The sequence below is a fragment of the Ovis aries genome, chromosome 3 (genome assembly GCF_016772045.2).
Source record: "Ovis aries strain OAR_USU_Benz2616 breed Rambouillet chromosome 3, ARS-UI_Ramb_v3.0, whole genome shotgun sequence".
NCBI lineage: Eukaryota > Metazoa > Chordata > Mammalia > Artiodactyla > Bovidae > Ovis > Ovis aries.
This window is the reverse complement of record NC_056056.1, coordinates 140,660,819-140,682,791: the sequence shown is the minus strand read 5'-3', so window position 1 is coordinate 140,682,791 and position 21,973 is coordinate 140,660,819. Positions and strand designations below refer to the sequence as shown.

Genomic DNA, 21,973 nt, shown 5'->3' with positions numbered 1-21,973 from the left:
AAAAAAATAAAAACTTTAATATAAATATATAATTTTATATAAATATTACATGCATTTTTTAATTTTTAAGAATTCTACCGAAATATTTATAAATAAAGTTATGAGGTACCTGGGAATTGCTTTAAAATAATCTGGAAAGTATTGTGAAGCTGGTAATTGTGTTATAGATGAAACAAGGTTGACCATGAATTTTTTTCTTTTTCTTTTTTTTTTTTTTACCATGAATTTTGATATCTGCTGATGGGTACTGTTGTAGTAGTTTCTCTACTTTTACATAAAATCATAAAGTTATTTTTAATTTTCCAGGGGATAAATTTCTTTCAATTGATTGCAATTACAGAATGTGCCTTTTACAGTATATAATCTTAAATTTATTGTGGTTTCCTATGTGACTTGGCATATGATTAGTTTAATAATTTTTGTGGAGATTTGAAAAGAAAATCATTGTGTATCTAATAAATCAGTCTTATTGGTGATTCTATTTAAATCTTCTGTGAACTAATTTTTTGAGTCCTTAATCTGTCAGATACTACAGGAGGTTAAATTTTTCTGCATTCATAACTTTACTGCCTATGTTATTTGATGCTTCTTGAAATGACTCTTCCTCCCACTGTATTGGTCCTACATAGTAAACTTTAATTGAGTAGTGCCATTTAAAATAATTCTTACGTTAAATGTTCACATTTGCCTTCATCCTTTACATCTGTCATGTATGGCATAGAATCCACCACAAAATAAACTGGGGCCAAGCTGAAAAAAGAAGATGCATTTCACCCCAGTTGTCTGTACCTAATGTTGAGCTAAGGAACCTTGTTTTCTGAGTCACCTGTTGAGAGAGTAACTGCCATCTGGATTTCAATATTTTACTAGTCTTGAGTCAAATATGTCATGTATTAGGTAGATTACTGAATGAGGTCTGTAAATACCTGTTTGATTAAAATATATCAACTATTCAAAGCAATGTAATCGACTTGGAGAAGAAAGAGAAATGTGTAGTCCAATTTTTGTAGTTAAATGAGTGAACACTATATCTGTCAGTGTATGAGCTCAGGGTCATGTTAGAGAATTAAATCTGAAGACCTAGATTTGGAAATGTAACTTTGTATTTTAGCTGCTTTCTCTTGTCTATTAATTTAGTTTTTAGAAGTATAACTCTTTGAAAACCAAAAAAGGCCTTTATGCTTAATAATTGAGAGAGACAAGAATCAGAACTGGATGCCAAACCCCCTGTTGAACCATGAAAGGTCGAGTCTCAGTTGCAAATGTTTAATCATGAATGAGAACAAGTGCTGACCCTCAAGCCAGGGAAATAAAAATTTCAAAAATTATAACAATTTGCCTAAGCCATAAATTTCTGGAGATTGGAATTATGTAATCTATTTGGAGGAATAGAGTTAGAGAGTCAAGGGACCAGAAGTCATATATTTTAAAAATTGTATGAAAATTTGAATTACAGAGGGGTTTATGTATATAGCATATACTGTTTATTACTAGTACTTGTGGTGTTTCAGTCACTCCATTTTTGCTTTTGCTCCATTTTGAGTGTTCCAGAAAGGAAAAAAGGTATTTATGGTTTTTCTTTACTAGTAATGTTGTTTTCTCCCCAAGTTTCAAATCTACTATGCTCAATTATGGAATTCCCAGGTAAAGAACCTGCCTGCCATTGCAGAAGACATAAGAGACATGATCTACCCCTGGGTCGGGAAGCTCCCCTGGAGAAGGGCATGGCACCCCACTCCAGCATTGTTGCCTGGGGAATCCCACGGACGGAGGAGCCAGGCGGGCTTCAGTCCATAAGAACTGCAGTAGTGTGTGACTGCTGCAGTGGCTTCCCACGCACTATGCGTAATAATGAGTAACAGAGTTATCAAGAGCATCTTAAACATAGTGTTAGTATAAGGTTTTGATTTAAAATTTTTATTTTTTCATTGTTATTTTGATTTTATTTAAATGATGTTAGTTAAGAAAAATTATCTTTAACTTGCTTTTAACCATTCCACAGTGAGCTCAATTCTGAAAGAACATACTTTGTAAAATATCTCTATCGCTACTATTGCCTGCAGTATTTCATGTAACGTAGATTAAACCCTCATTTGCAGAAAATGTCACATGATTTTTGAGCAGCTATTTGTGTTCAAATTTGTGTAGACTCTTCTTTTGATGATTTTGGCATTAGAAATTCAAAAAGGATAGGTTTGATTTATGACTCATACATAAGTCTATCATGAATCTATACTAGAGAGAGACCGTCTCTTTTTAATCATATTTTTGTTTTGATTTATAGTCTTTGGCTGTAAATTTTATCTGCTAGGGTCCATCAATAGGATCAGGGTGAAATGTATGCAACTGTATACTGTCCTCAGCGCTCAAGGGTTAGATGTGGGCATATGTGTCTGTTTTTGTATCTCTGGCAGTGGAGAAAAGTGTTGGGTTCATTAGCTCTCAAGCTACCAGTTAGGAAAGAGTTCCTTGCTCAAGCTGAGCTTATATGGAGAACTTAGAAGGAATTGAAAGGGGCAATTTATTTCCTTTCTAGTCTCCAAGATGTGAATTATTGTGCCTTGGAAAGCTGGAAGGGAAAAATGAAGAATTATGATGAGTATCCTTGCTATTAGTTTTTATACCTAAATTTACAGCTTTTATTCATCCTACCTTGAAAGTTACGGTTTGCTACTAAAAACACAGCAATACTTCTGAGATCATTGATACCCCTCTCCGTCATCTCAGCTGTCTGTTAACTATAAAAGCAAAGGGTTTTTAAACAGTGACTAATGGACTTAATACCTGCCTGGTTCAGGAATGATGAAAGGACCTATAAAATGATCACATCTAGAACTTCACTATGGTATTTTTCAGCTTGCTTTTTATGAAGTATAATAATAAGTTCATTAGGTACAGTATTGTGTTTGACAGGGGTTTGACCAGTTGCTTCCCTATTTAAAAATCTTTCTTGTGGGACTCTTATTCTAAACTGGTAGGTGATGATAGATTATAAATATGGATATTTAATTCTAATATTAAGAAGATTGACCATACACAGTGATGGTGATATTGTGGGAAACACAGGAACAGTCTTATAAATGGGTCAAAATGTTTTGGGCACATCACTTTTGAGTGAGAATTTGGTAGTATTTCCTGTTTAAAGTGATCACACCATTTCCACTGTCTATGGAGAGGAAAATATTCAAACAAGTGCTGAGATTAAGCTTATTGCTGCATGGCCTGTAATAGCGAAAAACAAAACTGAACACAGCTAAATACAACACTAGCGATCTAGTTAAAATTATGATATATCAATCAGAGCATATATTATACACCAGTTAGAAATGACTGAGGTAGTACTATATGTATTGACCTGCAGGATCTCTAAAATATGTTGTTAAAATATGCACAAAAAATATACTGCAGGCACATGTGATCAGTGAGATGGGGAGGCCAGGGACTCTTCTCACTTTTACATTGTTGTTACAATGACCATGTATAACTTGTTTTAATCAGTAAATAAAATGTGCTGTCATTTATCTACATGTAGTTGTCCTTTGATAGTCTTTACTTTTATATGTTTATTTGTACAATAGTATGGTCTTTTCTAGGCATTTAAAACCGCTTTTAGAACTATTGCATTGAGTTTGCCTCCAATATTACTGCTGAAGTGACTCTTCCACTAATATAAGAAGTTTGTGGTATCTTGTTAATATTATTATTATTTTTCAATTTAGGGCCTCTAGAAAAAGAAAACAGATCTATGTGGTAAGAGTTAAAATATACAACATGAATCTATTTTTAAATCTCTGCTGTGCTGTTTTTCTATTTCAGTTACCTAGAAAAGTACGAGAAAGTTCATCATTTTGGGGAGGATGATGATGAGGTACCACCAGGCAATCCCAAACCACAGCTTCCTATTGGTGCAATTCCATCTTCCTACAATTACCAGCAACACAGTGTGTCAGGTAAATATCACTGGAAAATGAAAAAAGGCATAGGTACACAGTTTTGAGTTAGAATAGAAATCATCCTATGAATTGAAGTGGTCCCTTACTTTGCACATGAAAATACTGAAAGCCTTGGGTTAATACTGCTTCTAGAAATCAGCATGTCACTGGCATAAGGACCCTGTCTGTCATAGCCTACATAGAAGACTTTAGTTGCAGGAATTTTTAGAGTTACAAATATACATATACTTTCCAATGAAATTTTTTTTTTTTTTTATTAAAGATCAGTTTAACCTAAATTGTCACTAAAACGAGAAGAGGAATGTCCTGTTAGAATTAAGGAAGCCAAAAAATACGCACAGCATCTACTAAATTTTCTACAATTCCTGGCATTCCCAGCACCAGAATTTCTCAGCAAGTGTTTCTTACTATGTTTGAACTGTTCTCCTGCCATGGTACCAGGGACTTAAGATTTTTTTCATTTTCAAGTCATTCTTATAATGGTTATAGAGGAATCTGCAGCTAAAAAAGAACAAGACTCAAGTTGGAAATAGTCAGGTTGAGAGTCTAATGAAGAGGTTCTCGAGGCAGAGTTGATGAGATTTCCAGTGTTTGTGGCTCCAGAAGGTGATGACTAGGAAGAGAGCTCTGAAGAGATAAGCAGGTCTTTTCTTTATTCACCAATATTTGGCCTGAAAAAGAGGAGATAATATCTTTTTCAAGAGGATAGTCTTTATAAAAATATACAGATATCTTGATCTTTATTATTCTTCTTTGGTATTAATACCAATCTTTTAGGTAATCATTAGGTTTAAGCTCTCTCATTTGTGCCAGTATCACTGATTTAAACTTTTCATGGTCTATTTTCAAGTTTCCTCTATGTTGAATTTGACCCTATTTCTTTCCCAATCAGTAATAGCTGAGGAAACAGAATCTCCTAGAATCTGTGATTTCCAGTAGAGGAGACTTCATCTGATGATTTTGTATAACTGAGGCTTGGGGGAGGGGTTGTAGCAGTGGTGAGTGCAAACCAAATTTACCTTTATTTTTAATGAGAAGTTACTACCTTGGGAACCATTGTTAAAGGAGAACATTTTAAGTCATCATGTAAAAGATCTTGCTTACTGTTTAAGCTGATTAAATAAAATGAGGTGGTTTGTTAGGTAATATGCTTCCCATTTTTAGAAAGAGCTAATGACCATTGTCTAATTCAAGGATGTTATAGAGGCTGTTCCTACACTGAATGAGACTTGGTACTGTAACCTTTAAGACCGTTCTGTAACTTTATGTCACTGCTACATTATAGCAACAACAGAACTATCTGTTCTTATAGGTTAAATAGATCTTGGTGTCTATTACACTTCTCAAACTAACCCATTTCAATATTAGATATAGTTTAAAATGAAAATTTTTTCTGGATCTCCCCACACCCCCCCTTCCCTGATTTAAGCATGGTTTACTTCAAGAAAGAAGCTATTTCTGGTATTTCAGAAGTCTATTGAAAGTCATTGCTAGAGCTATGCAATTTTTAAAGGAATGATAGAATTCTTAATCTGGTGTTATAATAACTAACTCCTTTCTGATATGCTGTCATATGCCTGCCTTTTGTTGTTTAAGGAGAATCTGAGCAGTTATATAACATATGTAGCATGTTTGACAGAATCAGGATTGGGGACTTATTAGAAATTACCTGGGAGCATCAGACTACAGTATATCTAATTCATACTGAAAAGAGGTAGTGTTCAGGGCAGCATTTATGAATTTGAAGGTGCTTTTTATTATCCCAGAAGGAGCCATAGCAACATTTTGACAGTGTTCTAAAAATCAACATGACTGTCAATATATAAAACAAATCCTTCATCAGTGATTCTTTTCAAATGCCATTAAGGAAATATAGTAAGCTTCATAGCTGTCAGTGTGTGTGTGTGCGTATTTAAATAAACACCAAAGTAGAATTACATAGTGGTAGGTTAAAAGCCTTAGGATATTTTAGTTAGAACATTTAAAAGATTTGTGTAGCTTTGGATTGATGTATGTGGATACATGTATTTATCTAGAGATGCTTACATTTAAAAAAGCTATTCTAAATACTTTGAAAGGTAATATGATAAATTTAAATTGGCGTTTAGTATGAAGTACAATTCTACTCATAGTTGTCAGAATATTGTACATTGATAGAATATGGAATGAAAATTTTATAAGGCTATTGACACTCCTTTTGCCCAGTGACTTTAAGCAGCCAAAAATGTATTAGGTATATTTTGCTTTGAATTTTAGAATTATTAAACTTTGGCATCAAAATATGGTGATTTTGTCATTTATTTGCATAATTGTGCATATTTTTTTTTGCCACGAGGACCTAATCTTTTGGCTTTCTTCTTTGTTCTTTCTTCCTTGATATTGATTAGGATATAGTCAGTTCTGCAGAATCGTACTGGGAACTTTTTGTTCACCTTCTCTTTCCCTTTAAAATTAAAAAAATTAATTTCTAGATTAAAATTTTTAAATTTGTTTGCAATATCTTTAGTAGAAAAATTCTGAAAGGTGAAACTGACACATGACAAACACATTGAAATTAATAGTACTGTAGAATTTAAGAGCTAGCTAGGATTTTAGCGATCATTTAATCCAATTCAATCATTTTGGCCAAAGGAGGCCAAGCACACTATCCATTTACATTTTTGTTACTTAAATTTGGAAAAGCTTTATACAGGAAGATTTATTATTTTGATTTTATCAGTTGTATTAATATTTGAGCAAAGATTTTCCTTTACATGTCCTGTATTCTTATAGATACTTGAACTACAACAATCACTGCCAGTATCAATGGAAAGAATGTACTGTATGATATCTATAATATAAACAACATTCCAGGAACAATTCTCCCTTTCCTCTGAACTGATTATCTCAGATTCAGTTAAATTTGTCAGCAGTGATGTGTTTGTATAGACATTGTGTGAAGAACATTGAAAATTCCCAATCTCATTCCTATTATAAAATTGTACCTATTCAAACATACCTCCTTGGGGATGGGAAGGGAGGCTCTTAAAATTTTGTAAGCATTTCTCTTATATTAGATTCCTAAGAAGGAATCTTTACCAAACATCATATAGTTAAAGGACTTTTCATAATTATCATATTAATTTATTTTATTTTAATTAGAGATGTCTTTTGGCAAAGTCATTCACGTAAGGATGTATTGAATTGAGTATATGGTGGGATCTGTTATTCTTCAGTAGCAAACAGACCAATTCCAAGATCATATTGAAAGCACAACAAGGCTGTGACAGATGTTGAATTATGGGTTCCAGATTTTTATTTCTGTTGGAAATTTGCCTGAATATTTTGTGGAAAACTAAAGACTTAAGTATTGCTGAAACTTGGCATCTCATGATCAGTTCCAGTGTGCAATAAATACCAAAATGTATTTCTGTGTTCACAGAAGTTACATTACATTTTCCCAAGATATTTATGTTATATATGAGAAATTTATTTTTTCAAGATTATAAGACATGAACAATGTATTGTTGTTCAACCTTAAATATTATAAAGAATCTATGTCAATTCATTTATAACTGTATTGTGATACTTAATGGAGAAATTCCTAGAACATTTTAATATTGAAGAGGTGTCTCTTCAAATATCTATTGGGAAATGAAGTTTCTTACCTACATGATTTTCTTCTGTGGAATGTTGTGACAGTGGATTCCTACTTGCATCCCATTTAGTGACATTCTTAAAAGATTTTTTTTCAAGTCCATATTTTTCTGAAATGTTTTGTGTAGCAGTTTTCTAACTCTTGTTTCTTTCCTTTTCCCATTACACTAGTTAGATCTTTGTATGATAAATGTATTAGGGGTGTGTGTCTCAGGACATAGCTGCCAAGGCCTAAATTATACCAGTTTAGAGTCAGTAATTATAAAAATACAACATTTTCTAATATATATATTATGATTATAGATAAGTTTTCTGTAATCCTATCTTCCCTATCTTCAAAGTTTTAAAAATGTTTCAATTCTCCTACAAAAATTTTAGTTAGGAGAAGATTTGTTAGAACACGAAAGTTTGAACTGTAAAGGTAAAAATTTATAAATCAGACTTCATCAAAATTAAACCTTCTGCTCTTTGAAGAAATTGTTGAGAAAATGAAGAGGGAAACCACTCACAATCTGGAAGAAAATATTTGCAAAATAAATATTAGATAAGTGGCTAATATTCAGAATATTTTAAACTGACAGTACCAAGTGCTGACAAGGATGTGCACAAGCACCAAGAACTTTCATGCATCACTGATGGAAAGACAAGATATTACAGCTACTTTGGAAAACTTTTACAGTTTCTTACAAAGTTAAACATACATTTTGTATGACTGAGCAATCCAAGAGATGTGAAGAAGTATGTCTGCACTAAGTCCTGTATGTGAATGTTATTAGCAGCTGTATTCAGAAGTGCTAAAAACTGGAAACAGTCCAGATGTTCTTCAGCTAGGGAGTGGATAAACAAATTGTATTATAGCCATAATATAACAATAAAGACATAGAACCCATAGCAATAAAAAAGCAATTACTGATACATACATTAAAATGTGTATAAACCTCAACATCATTTTGCTAAATGAAAATAAATCAGACACAAAAATATAAGTATTGTGTGATTCTGTTTATTTGGCATTTTGAAATAAAGTAGATCAGTGGTTGTTTATGGATAAAGGGGGACAGATCAACTACTAAGGAGCAGAAAGAAGCTTCTTTGGGATGATAGAAATACTCCCTTATCTCCATTGCAGTTGTGGTTAAAAGACTTTCAGAACTCCTAGAACTGTAGAACTGAAAGCATGAACTTTACATTTTAGTTAAATGTCAAAAAAATCTTACCTGAAAAAGTAATAATCCTCCCAAAACTGGGTAAAGAAGGTAGGCAATGTGTTTTGAAACATGATGTTGTTAAAAATTTCAAAGGAACCAGGCAGGCTTTCTGGCTTATAGTACTTAAAAAATCAGAAAAAGTTCCTTGAAATGCAAGAATAAATAAAATAATGATACAATAGTTTGCCAGTGATATCAAAGAGAATATATATATTTCTTGTATTTTAATACTTTTTGAGGAGTGTAATTTTCACGAGTTCAAAAATTGGACTCTAAACTTCTACTCGGTTCATATTTTATGAAAGAAAGCAAACTTCTATCTTGTATTTAGAAGATATTAACCAAAAATGATTTCTAGTCCTTGATATACTTATAATAGTGTTGTTGTTTTTTGTCTTTGTTAGATTATCTGCGTCAAAGTTATGGGCTATCTATGGACTTCAATTCGCCAAATGATTATAATAAACTGGTGCTTTCACTATTGTCTGGACTCCCAAATGAAGTGGACTTTGCTATTAATGTATGCACTCTCCTGTCAAACGAAAGCAAACATGTCATGCAACTTGAAAAAGACCCTAAAATCATCACATTATTACTTGCTAATGCCGGGGTGTTTGACGACAGTAAGTTTTAGGCTTAATGTATTATATAATCATTCTATTAAAGGTGTTTAGATTTTTTTGAAAGGTTTTTAAGGAAAAAAGTATTTTCATTAGTCAATATAATAGCATTCTTAATTTGCTTTTATTATATTAAATGTATCATTTAAAATAATGTCTGGATTTTTTTAACCTTATATATTTGAATAATTAGATATTTAACCTCATTAGAGCTTTCAAAATTAAAATGCTACATTTTTCTTAGAGTAAATGTGGGTTTGTTGATTTGAGATTGTTTGATACAAACTTCTGATAGAGAAAACTAGACCTGTAAGAAATTATTTTCTGATGTCTATTTCTGCAGGTGTATAGTTAAAATTTTTAACTAAATAATTTAGGTCAATGCACTTGAAAATTTGATGCATAATAATCAAAATAAGGATTATCAAATATTTCATAGTTTTACTTGTAGGATTTTCTAGTTGTAGGTTTTTATGGATCAGGTTCTTTGTTTTCTGTGAAGTTATCTCAAATCTGGATTACTCTTCAGACCAAATTGCACAATTCTGTAATTGTAGTTTAATAGGACTTTAAAAAATAGGTTTTGAAACTTTTTCCTGCTCATAATTTCTCCTTTTAAAATACCTATGTCAGTTGAATGTTATTGATAGAAAGTTTCTTCTTGCTTCTCAATCTTCCTTCTACCCCAACACCATTGAAACTTCTTTTGCCAGAAGTTTATTCTGTTAATAGATTAGGGTATTGATACATTTTGCAATTATTTTATCATATAGGAAATTATATAGAATAGTCTGAGAATTTCTTGTAATATTTCATAGGTATATGAGTATTTTTGGTTTTGTCTTTAAATAGCAGCATGTTTGCAAATGAGTTCATTTTTCTGTAGTTTTCAAGCATGCTTTTATTTGGGATTATCTAAATAGGATTCCCTTTTTCTTGTTGTTGTTGTTGGCTGTGTCACGCAGGTTATGGGTTCTCAGTTCTCCAACCAGGGCTTGAACCCAGGCCCCTCAGCAGTGAGAACAGAGTCCTAACCACTGGACTGCCAGGGAATTCCCTAAGTAGGATTCCTTAAAATCTGACATAATTTATTTTATATGAAGACATTTTGAAATTAAACTGTTGAAATTAGCTTCTTAAACTTCTGAAACTATTTTTTGTAACATGGAGGAGGAACAAAGATCAGCACTTAATCAGCTTGTATTGTAACTGTGAAGATCTAACTTTCATGAATTTCCACCTCACTTGTATGTTCTTTGCTTCCTAATATTTCATCTTGATCTTTTAAAGACATTTTTCAGCATTTAATACAGAATGGAGTTTAAAATTGGTTCATTTTTAGAAATCTTAAAATGAAGTCTTTAAAAAGAATAAATATTCTCAGACCATAATAATTTTGGTGAATTCTTGCCATTTAATCATTAGATAAGGACTTCGTTTGTATATATATGATAAACTGAGTTTACCAGTTTTAATGCATGGAAGTGTGACATTCTTTATCACTTTTTAAAATCTCAGACTAAATTATTATGTAGCATAGCAATCATTAATAATTAATATTAGCAAATGCTATTTGAGGAATGTTTCTTTTATTTCAGTAGTCAGAATTTAGAGTTCCAGAGTATATAGGGACTTTATGAAGACCATACACTATTAAAACAGTGGTCTTACATTATGAAAATATTAAGGGTATGTATGATTATATATATATTTCATTAGGCTCTTGAGAGGTTTTGAATTTTTTTAGGCATAGAATTTTAATTGAGAGAAAATATAAATACCATTTCTTTTGAATGTGTGGGATGTTTTTACATGATATGTGTTTGAAGAAGTATAATAAAAATTCCATGTGACAAAAATTTAATTTTTCCATCTTATATTTGCATTCAGTATTCTTTTCCCATGGAATTTTTCTTCGTAAGGTTTTCTTCAGGACAAATAAAATCTTGTCTTTCTTTAGAAGTGTATGGACTTTATTTTTCTGATTTAGCTGCTATGTATGTATACATTTGATGAAACTCTTCTTTAGGTCACTATAGTTAAATTTATTTATCAAAAACTTCACATCTACCCTTTATATTATGTTCTCATGATTCAAATATCATTATAATGTTAAACTGTTTCCATTCCTCACCCTTTTTAATATTTTTTTAATGAAAAGTCTTATTCTAACCTAAATACTTTACAAGTTTTATTTCAACTCAATAGTAAGTAAATATTACTTGGCTTCCCTGGTGGCTCAGATGGTAGACAATCTGCCTGTAATGCAGGAGACCCGGTTTCAATCCCTGGGTCGGGAAGATCCCCTGGAGAAGGGAATGGCAACCCACTCCAGTATTCTTGCTTGGAGAATTCCATGGACAGTGGAACCTGTCAGGCTACAGTCCTTGGGGTCTCAGTAAGTAGGACATGACTGAGTGACTAACACACACAATATTAAGTAAATATTACATCTGTAATTAAAGGTGTGATAAGACTACAAACATTCAGTAAATCTTTTACAACAGAAAATACATCCATATGTTATCCTTGTTATTAACACATCCATTAAAAAGGCTTACTTTTATTTTTTTGAAGAATCAAATTCATAAAGCTAGTTTTTCTGTTAACATTTGCCTCTGTGTAGTTTTCTTCTTCATTTGAAAACCAGTAGCTTTCATTATAGAATATAGGTAATTATAGATAGTTGATGTAAGTACTTACCTGATTTTTAAAGGGTGATGCCTATTGTGTCACAGTTTAGAAATTTGTATTATATGACTTTACTGTTTAGTCCCATCGCTGACAAAGTGAGTTAGCAACATAGAGATGAAAAAAACAGGTATAACATGTATCTGTATACATCAACCTTTGTTGTGAGAGGCGGGGGTAGTGTGTTATTAAGAAGAAGCTTTTGAAAATAGATGGCTTGAATTTCCTTCTAAAACGTCTTTATCAAGAAATATAAGTCAGCTATATGGCTTAGAATGTTTTCTAAAGATATATTCCTAAAGAATGCCTTGCCCATTAATATTTCAAATGTAAATTATATAATTATCTTTGAAATGAATGAATATTTAAGATTATAAAAGTTTGGGAACCTAATAGTAATAGCATCAGTTTGACTTTTTAATATTTTTTCTTCTACAAATCATAACTAATGCAGAATAATTATTATTGTCTGTGTAACTATTATGAAAGCCAGTTGTGTGTTTTTAGAGTGTGACAAAAGCTTTCTTTAAATTCTATAATTTAAAAAACTGTGTTTTAAGAAAAATTATAATGACTTTCTATCATTTATTATGAAGCAATTTTTAATGAACAAGGTATCTTAAGGTATATTTTTACTGTTTTTCCAAACCTATCTATTCAGGAACTAAGGGAAAGAAGTAATTTCATATTACTGAATATGCTATTTGTTCTTTTAGCTTTAGGATCCTTTTCTACTGTATTTGGAGAGGAATGGAAGGAGAAGACTGATAGAGATTTTGTTAAGGTAATTCATATAAATTAAAATATTGAAACGTTGCTTTATATGTAGCCAAGGGCCAAAGGTCAGTTACTTATTTTATATAAGAACTGTGATTAAGCTGAGTAAAAAATATTTTAGAATAGGTAATAAATGAAGTTTTCATTTTATCATATATTGATTTCTGAGAATGATAAATCTGTAACAAGCAATAAATCTGAGGATACTCAGACTAAGTAGCAGTTTGGGTAATTTCCTTAAGATTATTTTTCAGTTTACTTAATCATTCTTCAGCTGTGTAATATGCCACTTGATTTTTTTTGTTAAGTTTAATTATAGTGACTATGTTTTAATTTCTAGAAATTCTCAAATCTGTATATATACAAACATATACTTGATAGTGCTAATATCTAAGCCTCCTGTGACTCTGATTCTACTAACTCTGGTTCATGGTGAATTATTCCTTTGTGTTTTTTTAACGTTGCTTTATAAATTTCAGCAGACTTATTTATGTAGGATTTTTGTACAGATTGGCTGGAAAGTATTTTTTCCTTTCTCTGTTGCTTTTGCCAGTCACTTGAAATACTGATCAGAATGACTTTATATTAATTTTTTTATTGGAGATTTTTCTGATTTCTCTGATAGTAAAAACAAAGTCATGGGAATTGTGAAGCAGGCTAGTGGTGAAATACATTATGGATTGTTTTCAACTCAAACCTCAAGACAGTCCCTTTTGTCTCCCTTTCTTTGAGGGTATTAAACCTTCAAATTTCTCACCATGATATAGACTTGCCTTTTTAATTCCCAACTTAACAAGCTAACCCAGAGTTCTGTATTACCCCATCACCTCTTGATTGAAGTTAGGCAGATAATTTCTTTAACTCTAGAAAACTGGTCAATAAACATGCACAAAAAAAGTATATTAAAGTAACACATGCAATCACAATGAGGAATAGAGTTGTCAGTATACTCACTAATCACATGAGATCAAGAAGACACAAATATGTTGAAGATGAACAGATGATCACGTGTTGTATATTTTCATTAATTTCTAGTATTTTATTCTACATACTGTATTCTTTTGGTTTAATTCTCTTTACTTTTTCTAATTTCTTGAGCTGGTGCTTGAAGTTACTGATTTTTGTTTCTATTTTTTCTAATATATATGTTTAAATTCATAAAGTTCCATCCCAGCACACTTTAACTTTGTACTTCCAATATTGATAATTTCATAGCATTATTATAACTCATTTTAAAATGTCTTCTAATGTCCATTATGTTTTTCTCTTTAAGAAAATGGATTATTTAGATGGGAATTTTCTCAATTTCCAAAAACATATGAAAAACTTCCTAATTTCCTTCTTTTACTAATATCTAACTGAATTTCAGTATGTTTAGAGAGACTGTTCTGCTTGGTTTTTAATCTTTGAAATGTTTTCACCGATTACTTTGTAGCTTAGCATTGATCATTGTACTTTGCAGATAAATTTTTATACTTTGAAGGTTTATGGCAACCCTGTGTTGAATAAGTTTATCAACGCCATTTTTTCCAACAACATATGTTCATTTCATGTGTCTGTGCCCATTTTGTTAATTCTCTCATTATTTCAAGCTTTTTAATTATTTTTTTCTTATTGGCTTTGCTAAAAGGTTCATTTTGGGTTTTTTTTCTGTATAATGGCCTTTGTAGTGCTTAGTTGTCTTTAACTTTATTTGAAACAATTTTGGTAGATTGTGCTGTGACAGCTGTCACATTGGCATGGATTAAAAAAAGCTTAACAAAACTGGTGAATTTTTGTATAGCCATTTTAATATTGAAGATGGAAGAGAAAACCGACATTTTTGGCATATGATGCTTTATTATTTCAAGAAAGGTAAAAATGCAACAGAAACACAAAAAAAGATTTGTGCAATGTATGGAGAAGGTGCTATGACTAACTGAACATGTTAGAAGTGGTTCATGAAGTTTTCTGCTTCAGATTTCTCACTGGGTGATGCTCCTCAGTTGGGTGAACCATTTGAAGTTGATAGCGATCAAATCAAGACATTAATTGAGAACAGTCAGTGTTATGCGGCTGCTGCTGCTAAGTCACTTCAGTTGTGTCCGACTCTGTGCGACCCCATAGACGGCAGCCCACCAGGGTCCCCCATCCCTGGGATTCTCCAGGGAAGAACACTGGAGTGGGTTGTCTCCAATGCATGAAAGTGCAAAGTGAAAGTGAAGTCATTCAGTCGTGTCCGACTCTTAGCAATCCCATACATGGCAGCCCACCAGGCTCCTCCGTCCATGGGATTTTCCAGGCAAGAGTACTGAAGTGGGTTGCCATTGCCTTGTCCGAGTCAGTGTTATACCATGCAGGAAATAGCCAACATATTCAAAAGATCTAAATCAAGCCTTTAAAATCATTTGCACCAGCTTGGTTATTTTCATTAGTTAAGCAAATGAAATCTTCTTGACCATATTTCTGGATGTGATTCTCTGCTTAAACATAATGAAAACATTCCATTTTTAAAGCACATTGTGACAGGTGATGAAAAGTGAATACCGCAAAATAATGTGGAACAGAAGAGAATGTGGGGCAAAGCAAAATGAACCACCGCCAACCACATGGAAGACTGGTCTTCATCCAGAGAAGGTGGTGTTGTCTATATGCTGGGATTGGAAGGGAGACCTCTATTATCGGTTCCTTCTGGAAAACCAAACTATTAATTCCAACAAGTACTACTCAATTAGACCAACAGAAAGCAGCACTTCACAAAAAAGTGTCCAGATTAATCAACAGAAAACACATAATCTTCCATCTGGATAATGCAAGAACATGTGTTTCTTTGATGACAAGGCAAAAACTGTGATAGCTGGGCTAGGACATTAATTCATCTGCCATATTCATCAGACATTGCACCTTTGGATTTCCAGTTATTTCCGTCTTTACAGATTCCCTTAATGGAAAAAATTTCTCCAATAGGAAAAAGTTTCCTCAAAGACTATAAATGGCACCTGGAACAGTTCTTTGCTCAAAAAAGAGAATGTTTTCAGATGATGCAATTACCTGAAAAGTGACAGAATTTAGTAGAACAAAATGGTAAATACGTTGTTCAATAAAGTTCATGGTAAAAATGAAAAGTATGTCTTTTATTTTTACTTAAAAACTGAAGGGACTTTTTGGCCAATCCACTATTATAGTAGTTTTGGTAATGTATGATCTTTGATTTTGCTACTATGACTTACTGAAGGTTCAGATGATGGTTAGCCTTTTGTGTTTTAGCATTATTTCCTAATCAAAGGAGATCCAACCAGTCCATCCTAAAGGAAATCAGTCCTGAATGTTCTTTGGAAGGACTGATGCTGAAGCTGAAACTCCCAATTCTTTGGCCACCTGATGCGAAGAGCTGACTCACTGGAAAAGACCCTGATGCTGGGAAAGATCGAAGGCGGGAGGAGAAGGGGCCGAGAGGATGAGATGGTTGGATGGCATCCCCGACTCAATGGACCTGAGTTTGGGTAGACTCTGGGAGTTGGTGATGGACAGGGAGGCCTGGCAAGCTGCAGTCCATGAGGTTGCAAAGAGTCGGACACAACTGAGCGACTGAACTGACTGGCACTTTTTTTGAGCATAATGCTATTGCACACTTAATAGACTATAGTAGAGTATAAACATAAATACAGGCACTGGGAAACCAAAATGTTTGTTTGGGTTGACTCACTTTATTTTGATATTTAGTTTATTGTGGTGGTCTGAAACTGAACCTGCAATATCTTCAAGGTATGACCTGTATTCTGAAGTTGTTAGGTGTAAGTGTCTACATAAGTCTCTTAAGCCAATACAGTTAATCATTAAAAAAAATTTTTTATTGGCGTGTAGTTGATTTGCAGTGTTGTGTTAGTTTCAGGTGAATAGTTGAGTGAATCATTTTTATGTATACATGTATCCATTCTTTTTTACACTCTTTTCTCATAGATTATTACAGAAGATTGAGTAGAATTCTCTTTGCTTTTCAGTAGGTCCTTATTAATTATATATTTCATCAAAATACATAAAAATAATAGTGTGTGTATATGTTAATCCCAATCTCCTAATTTATCCCCTCCACCCTGCTTGCAACTTTGGTAGCCATAAGTTTGTTTTCTGCATTTGTGACTCTCTTTCTGTTTTGTAAATATGTTCGTTTGTACCATTTTTTTAAAGATACCACATATAAGCAATATCATATGATATGTCTTTGTCTGACTTACTTCACTTAGTATGATAATCCCTAGGTCCAACTATGTTGCTGCAAATGACATTTCATTCTTCATGGCTCAGTAAATATCCCATTGTGTGTGTGTGTGTGTGTGTGTGTGTGTGTGTATATATATATATATACATACCATATATTTATGCATTCCTCTGTCAACGGACATTTAGGTTGCTTCCATGCCTTTGCTATTGTAAATGCTGCTCCAGTGAACATTGGGGTACATGTATCTTTTTGAATTATGGCAACAGCATCGGATATTTATATTTCCAGGGCAATACTATCTGTTTCATCTGTTTATTTCTTCGTTTAGGAAGATAAGTATGTTAAAAGCACCCAGTTTGATTGTGGAAAATTCTTAAAGAGATAGTAGTACCAGACCACCTTACCTGTCTGCTGAAAAACCTATATGCAGGTCAGGAAGCAACAGTTAGAACCGGATGTAGAACAGTTGACTGTTTCAAATCAAAACCGTTGAACTAGTAGGGCAAGGTTCATGGATGTATGAACCTTGGGAATGGAATATTACAAGGCTGTATATCATCATCCTGCTTACTTAACTTATATGCAGAGTACATCATGTGAAATTCCAGGTTGAATGAATCACAAGCTGGAATCAAGATTGCTGGGAGAAATAACAACATCAAATATATAGATGATACCACTCTAATGGCAGAAAGTAAAGAGAAATTAAAGAGCCTCTTGATGAAGATGAAAGAGGAGAATGAAAAAGCTGGCTTAAAATTCAGCATTCAAAAAATGAAGATCATAGCATCCAATCCTATCACTTCATGGCAAATAGAAGGGGAAGAAACTGGAGGTAGTGTCAGATTTTATTTTCTTGGGTCCCAAAATCACTGCAGATGGTGACTGCAGCCGTGAAATTAAAAGATGCTTACTTCTTGGAAGAAAAGCTATGACAAACCTACACAGTATATTAAAAACCAAAGACATTACTTTGCTTACTGAGAAGGGTCATACAGTCAAGGCCATGATTTTTCCAGTAGTCATGTACAGATGTGAGAATTGGACCATAATGAAGGCTGAGTGCCACAAAATTGATGCTTTCAAATTGTGGTGCTGAGGAAGACTCTTGAGAGTCCTGTGGACAGCAAGGAGATGAAGCCAGTCAATCCTAAAGGAAATCAACCCTGAATATTCATTGGAACGGCTGATGTTGAAACTGAAGCTCCAGTTCTGTGGCCACTTGATGTGCAGAGGCCATTCATTGGAAAAGACCCTGATACTGGGAAAATTGACGGCAAGAGGAGAAGGGGTGGAAGAGGGTGAGATGATTAGTTAGCATCACTGACTTAATGGACATGAGTTTGAGCAAACTTCAGGAGATGATGAAGAACAGTGAGGCCTCACGTGCTGCAGTCCATGGTGTCGCAAAGAGTCAAACATGACCTAGCGACTGAACAACCTCTTTGATTATGGCAACGCAATCATGATACTTGTATTTCCACACCAATACTGACTGTTTCACCTGTTTATTTCTTCATTTATGAAGAGAAATGTGTTAAAAGCACCCGTTTTGGCTGAGGATGTATTTCTTTATCCTTATAGTTCTATAAAGATAGTATTTTCACATTTTGAGAACACGTTATTTAGTGCACACTAGCTGTTACGTCCTTCTGGTTAATTGGACATATTATAAATTAATGGTTAATTGGACACATTTTTACAGTTAAGTCTCCTTTTTCCTTCTTTTCCCTTTCTTTTTTGGTCTGATGTTGTTGTTCAGTCCTCAAGTCATGTCTGACTGTCTGCGACTCCATGAAGTGCAGCACGCCAGGGTTCCCTGTCTTTCACTATCTCCTTGAGTTTGCTCAGACTCATGTCCATTGAGTCAGTGATGCCACCCAACCATCTTCTCCTCTGTCACCCCTTTATCCTCTTGCTCTCAATCTTTCCCAGCATCAGAACCTTTTCCAGTGAATTGGCTGTTCATATCAGGTGGCCAAAATATTGGAGGTTCAGCTTTAGCATCAAATATTAATATAACTATATATATTTGTGTGTGTGAGTATGTGTGTATCAGCTTCCTTTTGGTTGATATTTATATGTTCTTATTTTATATTCAACCTCTTTTATCTTTATATTTTAGATCAGTTTCTTGGTAAATAACATATATTTGGGTTTTTTCTTTTTTTGGCTTCCCTGGTGGCTAAGACAGTAAATATCTGCCTTCAATATGGGAGACCTGGGTTTGATCCCTGGGTCGGGAAGATTCCCCGGTGAAGGGAATGACTACCCACTCCAGTATTCTTGCCTGGAGAATTCCATGGACAGAGGAGCCTGGCAGGCTACAGTCCATGTGGGTCACAAAGAGTCGGATACAACTGAGTAACTGACACTTCCACTGGACCTTTTACCTCTTAGTTGGAAAAAATTTGATTTTAAATTAGTGTACTTATTCCATCTACTTTAAGTATAATTTTGATACATAATTATGTTTAAATTTACCATGTTCTGAATAGGTTTCTAATGTCTTGTTTGGTTTTCTTTTCTGTCCTCCTTTCTTACTTTTTTTGAATTGATTGGACTGAGTATTGTTTATTTTTAACTACTGTGCCCATTTAGATTTTATATACACTTATTCTGTTTTCTTGTTGATCATATGAGCGATATTTTAACCCTTACTAATTTTAGTGACTAATAGTAACAACAATTTAATAAATTAGTACTTACCTTATTTTTTATTTATATACAAGTTTTGTTGTGCATTGTTGCTTTTTCAGGTTTCTTAAATAGAATCTTAGACCATTGATTTTAGATTATTTATCTTGTCTTGTATCAGTATACAAAGCTATCAATTCCCTCTATAAACAACTTTAAATATTTTCCCACAATTTTATGTTGTCATTATCATTTAGTTTATGGTATTTATTTCCCTTGTGATTTCGTCTTTGACTCATGAGTTATATAGAAATGTTTTATTTCTGTTTTCAGACTACCTTTTATTATTATCATTTACTGTCATTATTATTACTGCTTTTTAACTGCATTCCACTTTGTCAGAGAACATCCCATATAATTTCATTCTTTTTTAATCAAGACTTGTTTTATAGTTCAGCCTGTAGTCTTTCTGGTGAATGTTTTATGCATACTTGAATGGAATGTTTTTCGGATGTAATATTTGTTGATAACAAATAAAGAGTGTTGACAGTGTTCAATATTTCTGTATCATTGCTGTTTTTCTATATAATTGTTCTATGATTTCTTGAGAGTTGAGTGTTGAAATCATCAACTATTTGTATGCCCTGTCAGTGTTTGTATCTCCTATTGGTTCTGTCAGTTTTTGCTTCATGTATTTTGAACTCTAATTATTAGTGGCATGTACATTTAGGATTATTGTTTTTGCTTGGGTTTATTTAACTTCTTTTTTTCATGAAATTTGGAATGTTTTTGCAATTATTTGTTCAATTTTTTTTATTTCTCCTCCTCCCTTTTAGGAACTGTTCTACAAGCCACTGTAGCTCTGTTCTGTATACTTCATTGTGGATAGTTTCTATTATGTTTTTATTTTCTGTTTTCTAATTAAGCCCATCTAATCATATTTTTTTATTTCAGATATTCTTTTTCAGCAAAATTCCATTTGACTTTTTTATATTGTCCCATATTTCCCTTAATTATGTTCATATTTTCCTTTAAATTGGTGAACATATTTAATAATAGTTGTTTGAAAGTTTTTATCTTCCAGTTTTATTATTTTGGGGGGCTTCCCTGGTGGCTCAGAGATTAAAACGTCTGCCTGCAATGCGGGAGACCTGGGTTTGACCCCTGAGTCCGGAAGATCCCCTGGAGAAGGAAATGGCAACCCACTCCAGTATTCTTGCCTAGAGAATCCCATGGACAGAGGAGCCTGGTGGGCTACAGACCATGGGCTCGCAAAGAGTCGGACCCACCTTTGAGGGACTTCACTTTCTTTATTATTTTTATTATTTCTGGGTCTTTTTTTGTTGAAACATGTTTGCCTTAGTTATGTGTCATGTTTCCTACTTCCTTTGTATGTGTGCTCAGTTGTTCAGTCATGTCTGACTCTTTGTAACCCCACTGACTGTAGCCTGCCAGGCTCCTCTGGCAGACTCCTCTGGAATTTTCTAGGCAAGAATACAGGGTTTCCATTTTCCACTCCAGCTGATCTTCTCAACAAAGGGAGCAAACCTGCATCTCTTACGTTTCCTACACTAGCATGCAGATTCTTTACCACTCAACACCTGGGAAGCCCATACCTCTTTGTACATATAGTAATTTTTCAATTAGATATAGACATTGGAATACTACATTGTTTAGTGTCTAGTATTTGGTGTCTTTCACAAATGTTGAAAATTGTTCTGGTATACTTTTAATTAATATATAGGTATTTGTTATGACAAATACAGGACTTGTTCAATTGTTAAGTCATGTCCGACTTTGTGACCCCATGAACTCCAGCATAACTGGCTTCCCTGTCTTTCACTGTCTCCCAGAATTTGCTCAAACTCATATGTGTGTGTGTGGGTGTGTGTGTATACACACGTATATGTATATATGAGGGAGCAGGAGAGAGAATTTATCTTCTCGATTTAGTAATGGCTATGATCTTTTGGGTTTATTATCTCTGTGCCATTGTGTAGAAAGAGTGTCTTTGTAAATGTATGGGGCGGTCATTGGGCTCACCTCATTTGCCTACCATATTTCAGTGATTTCAGTTTTGCGTTGCTTCCTTGTCCAGTTTCTTTTAAACACTTGTTTTACACATATTGGTTTATGATGGGATGACTACTGCAGTTCCATTATGACCCAAACAAAATTTTCTTCCAAGCATTTTTCATAGATTTTAATATTATGTATATTTTTACCCATAAGACTTTTAAAAGTATTTTA

The 21,973-nt window shown here is 33.4% G+C and overlaps 1 protein-coding gene across 2 annotated transcripts in view; it reads left to right on the top strand.

The window, feature by feature from the left end:
• The window catches only part of ARID2 (AT-rich interaction domain 2), a 207,012-nt gene that overhangs the window by 111,314 nt on the left and 73,725 nt on the right, over positions 1-21,973 (top strand). For both annotated transcript variants that reach the window (XM_004006425.6, XM_042246829.2), the window contains exons 4-6: positions 3,817-3,950; positions 9,202-9,420; positions 12,825-12,892. In XM_004006425.6, the coding sequence (XP_004006474.1) occupies positions 3,817-3,950; positions 9,202-9,420; positions 12,825-12,892 (421 nt within the window). The remainder of the gene's footprint in view (positions 1-3,816; positions 3,951-9,201; positions 9,421-12,824; positions 12,893-21,973) is intronic.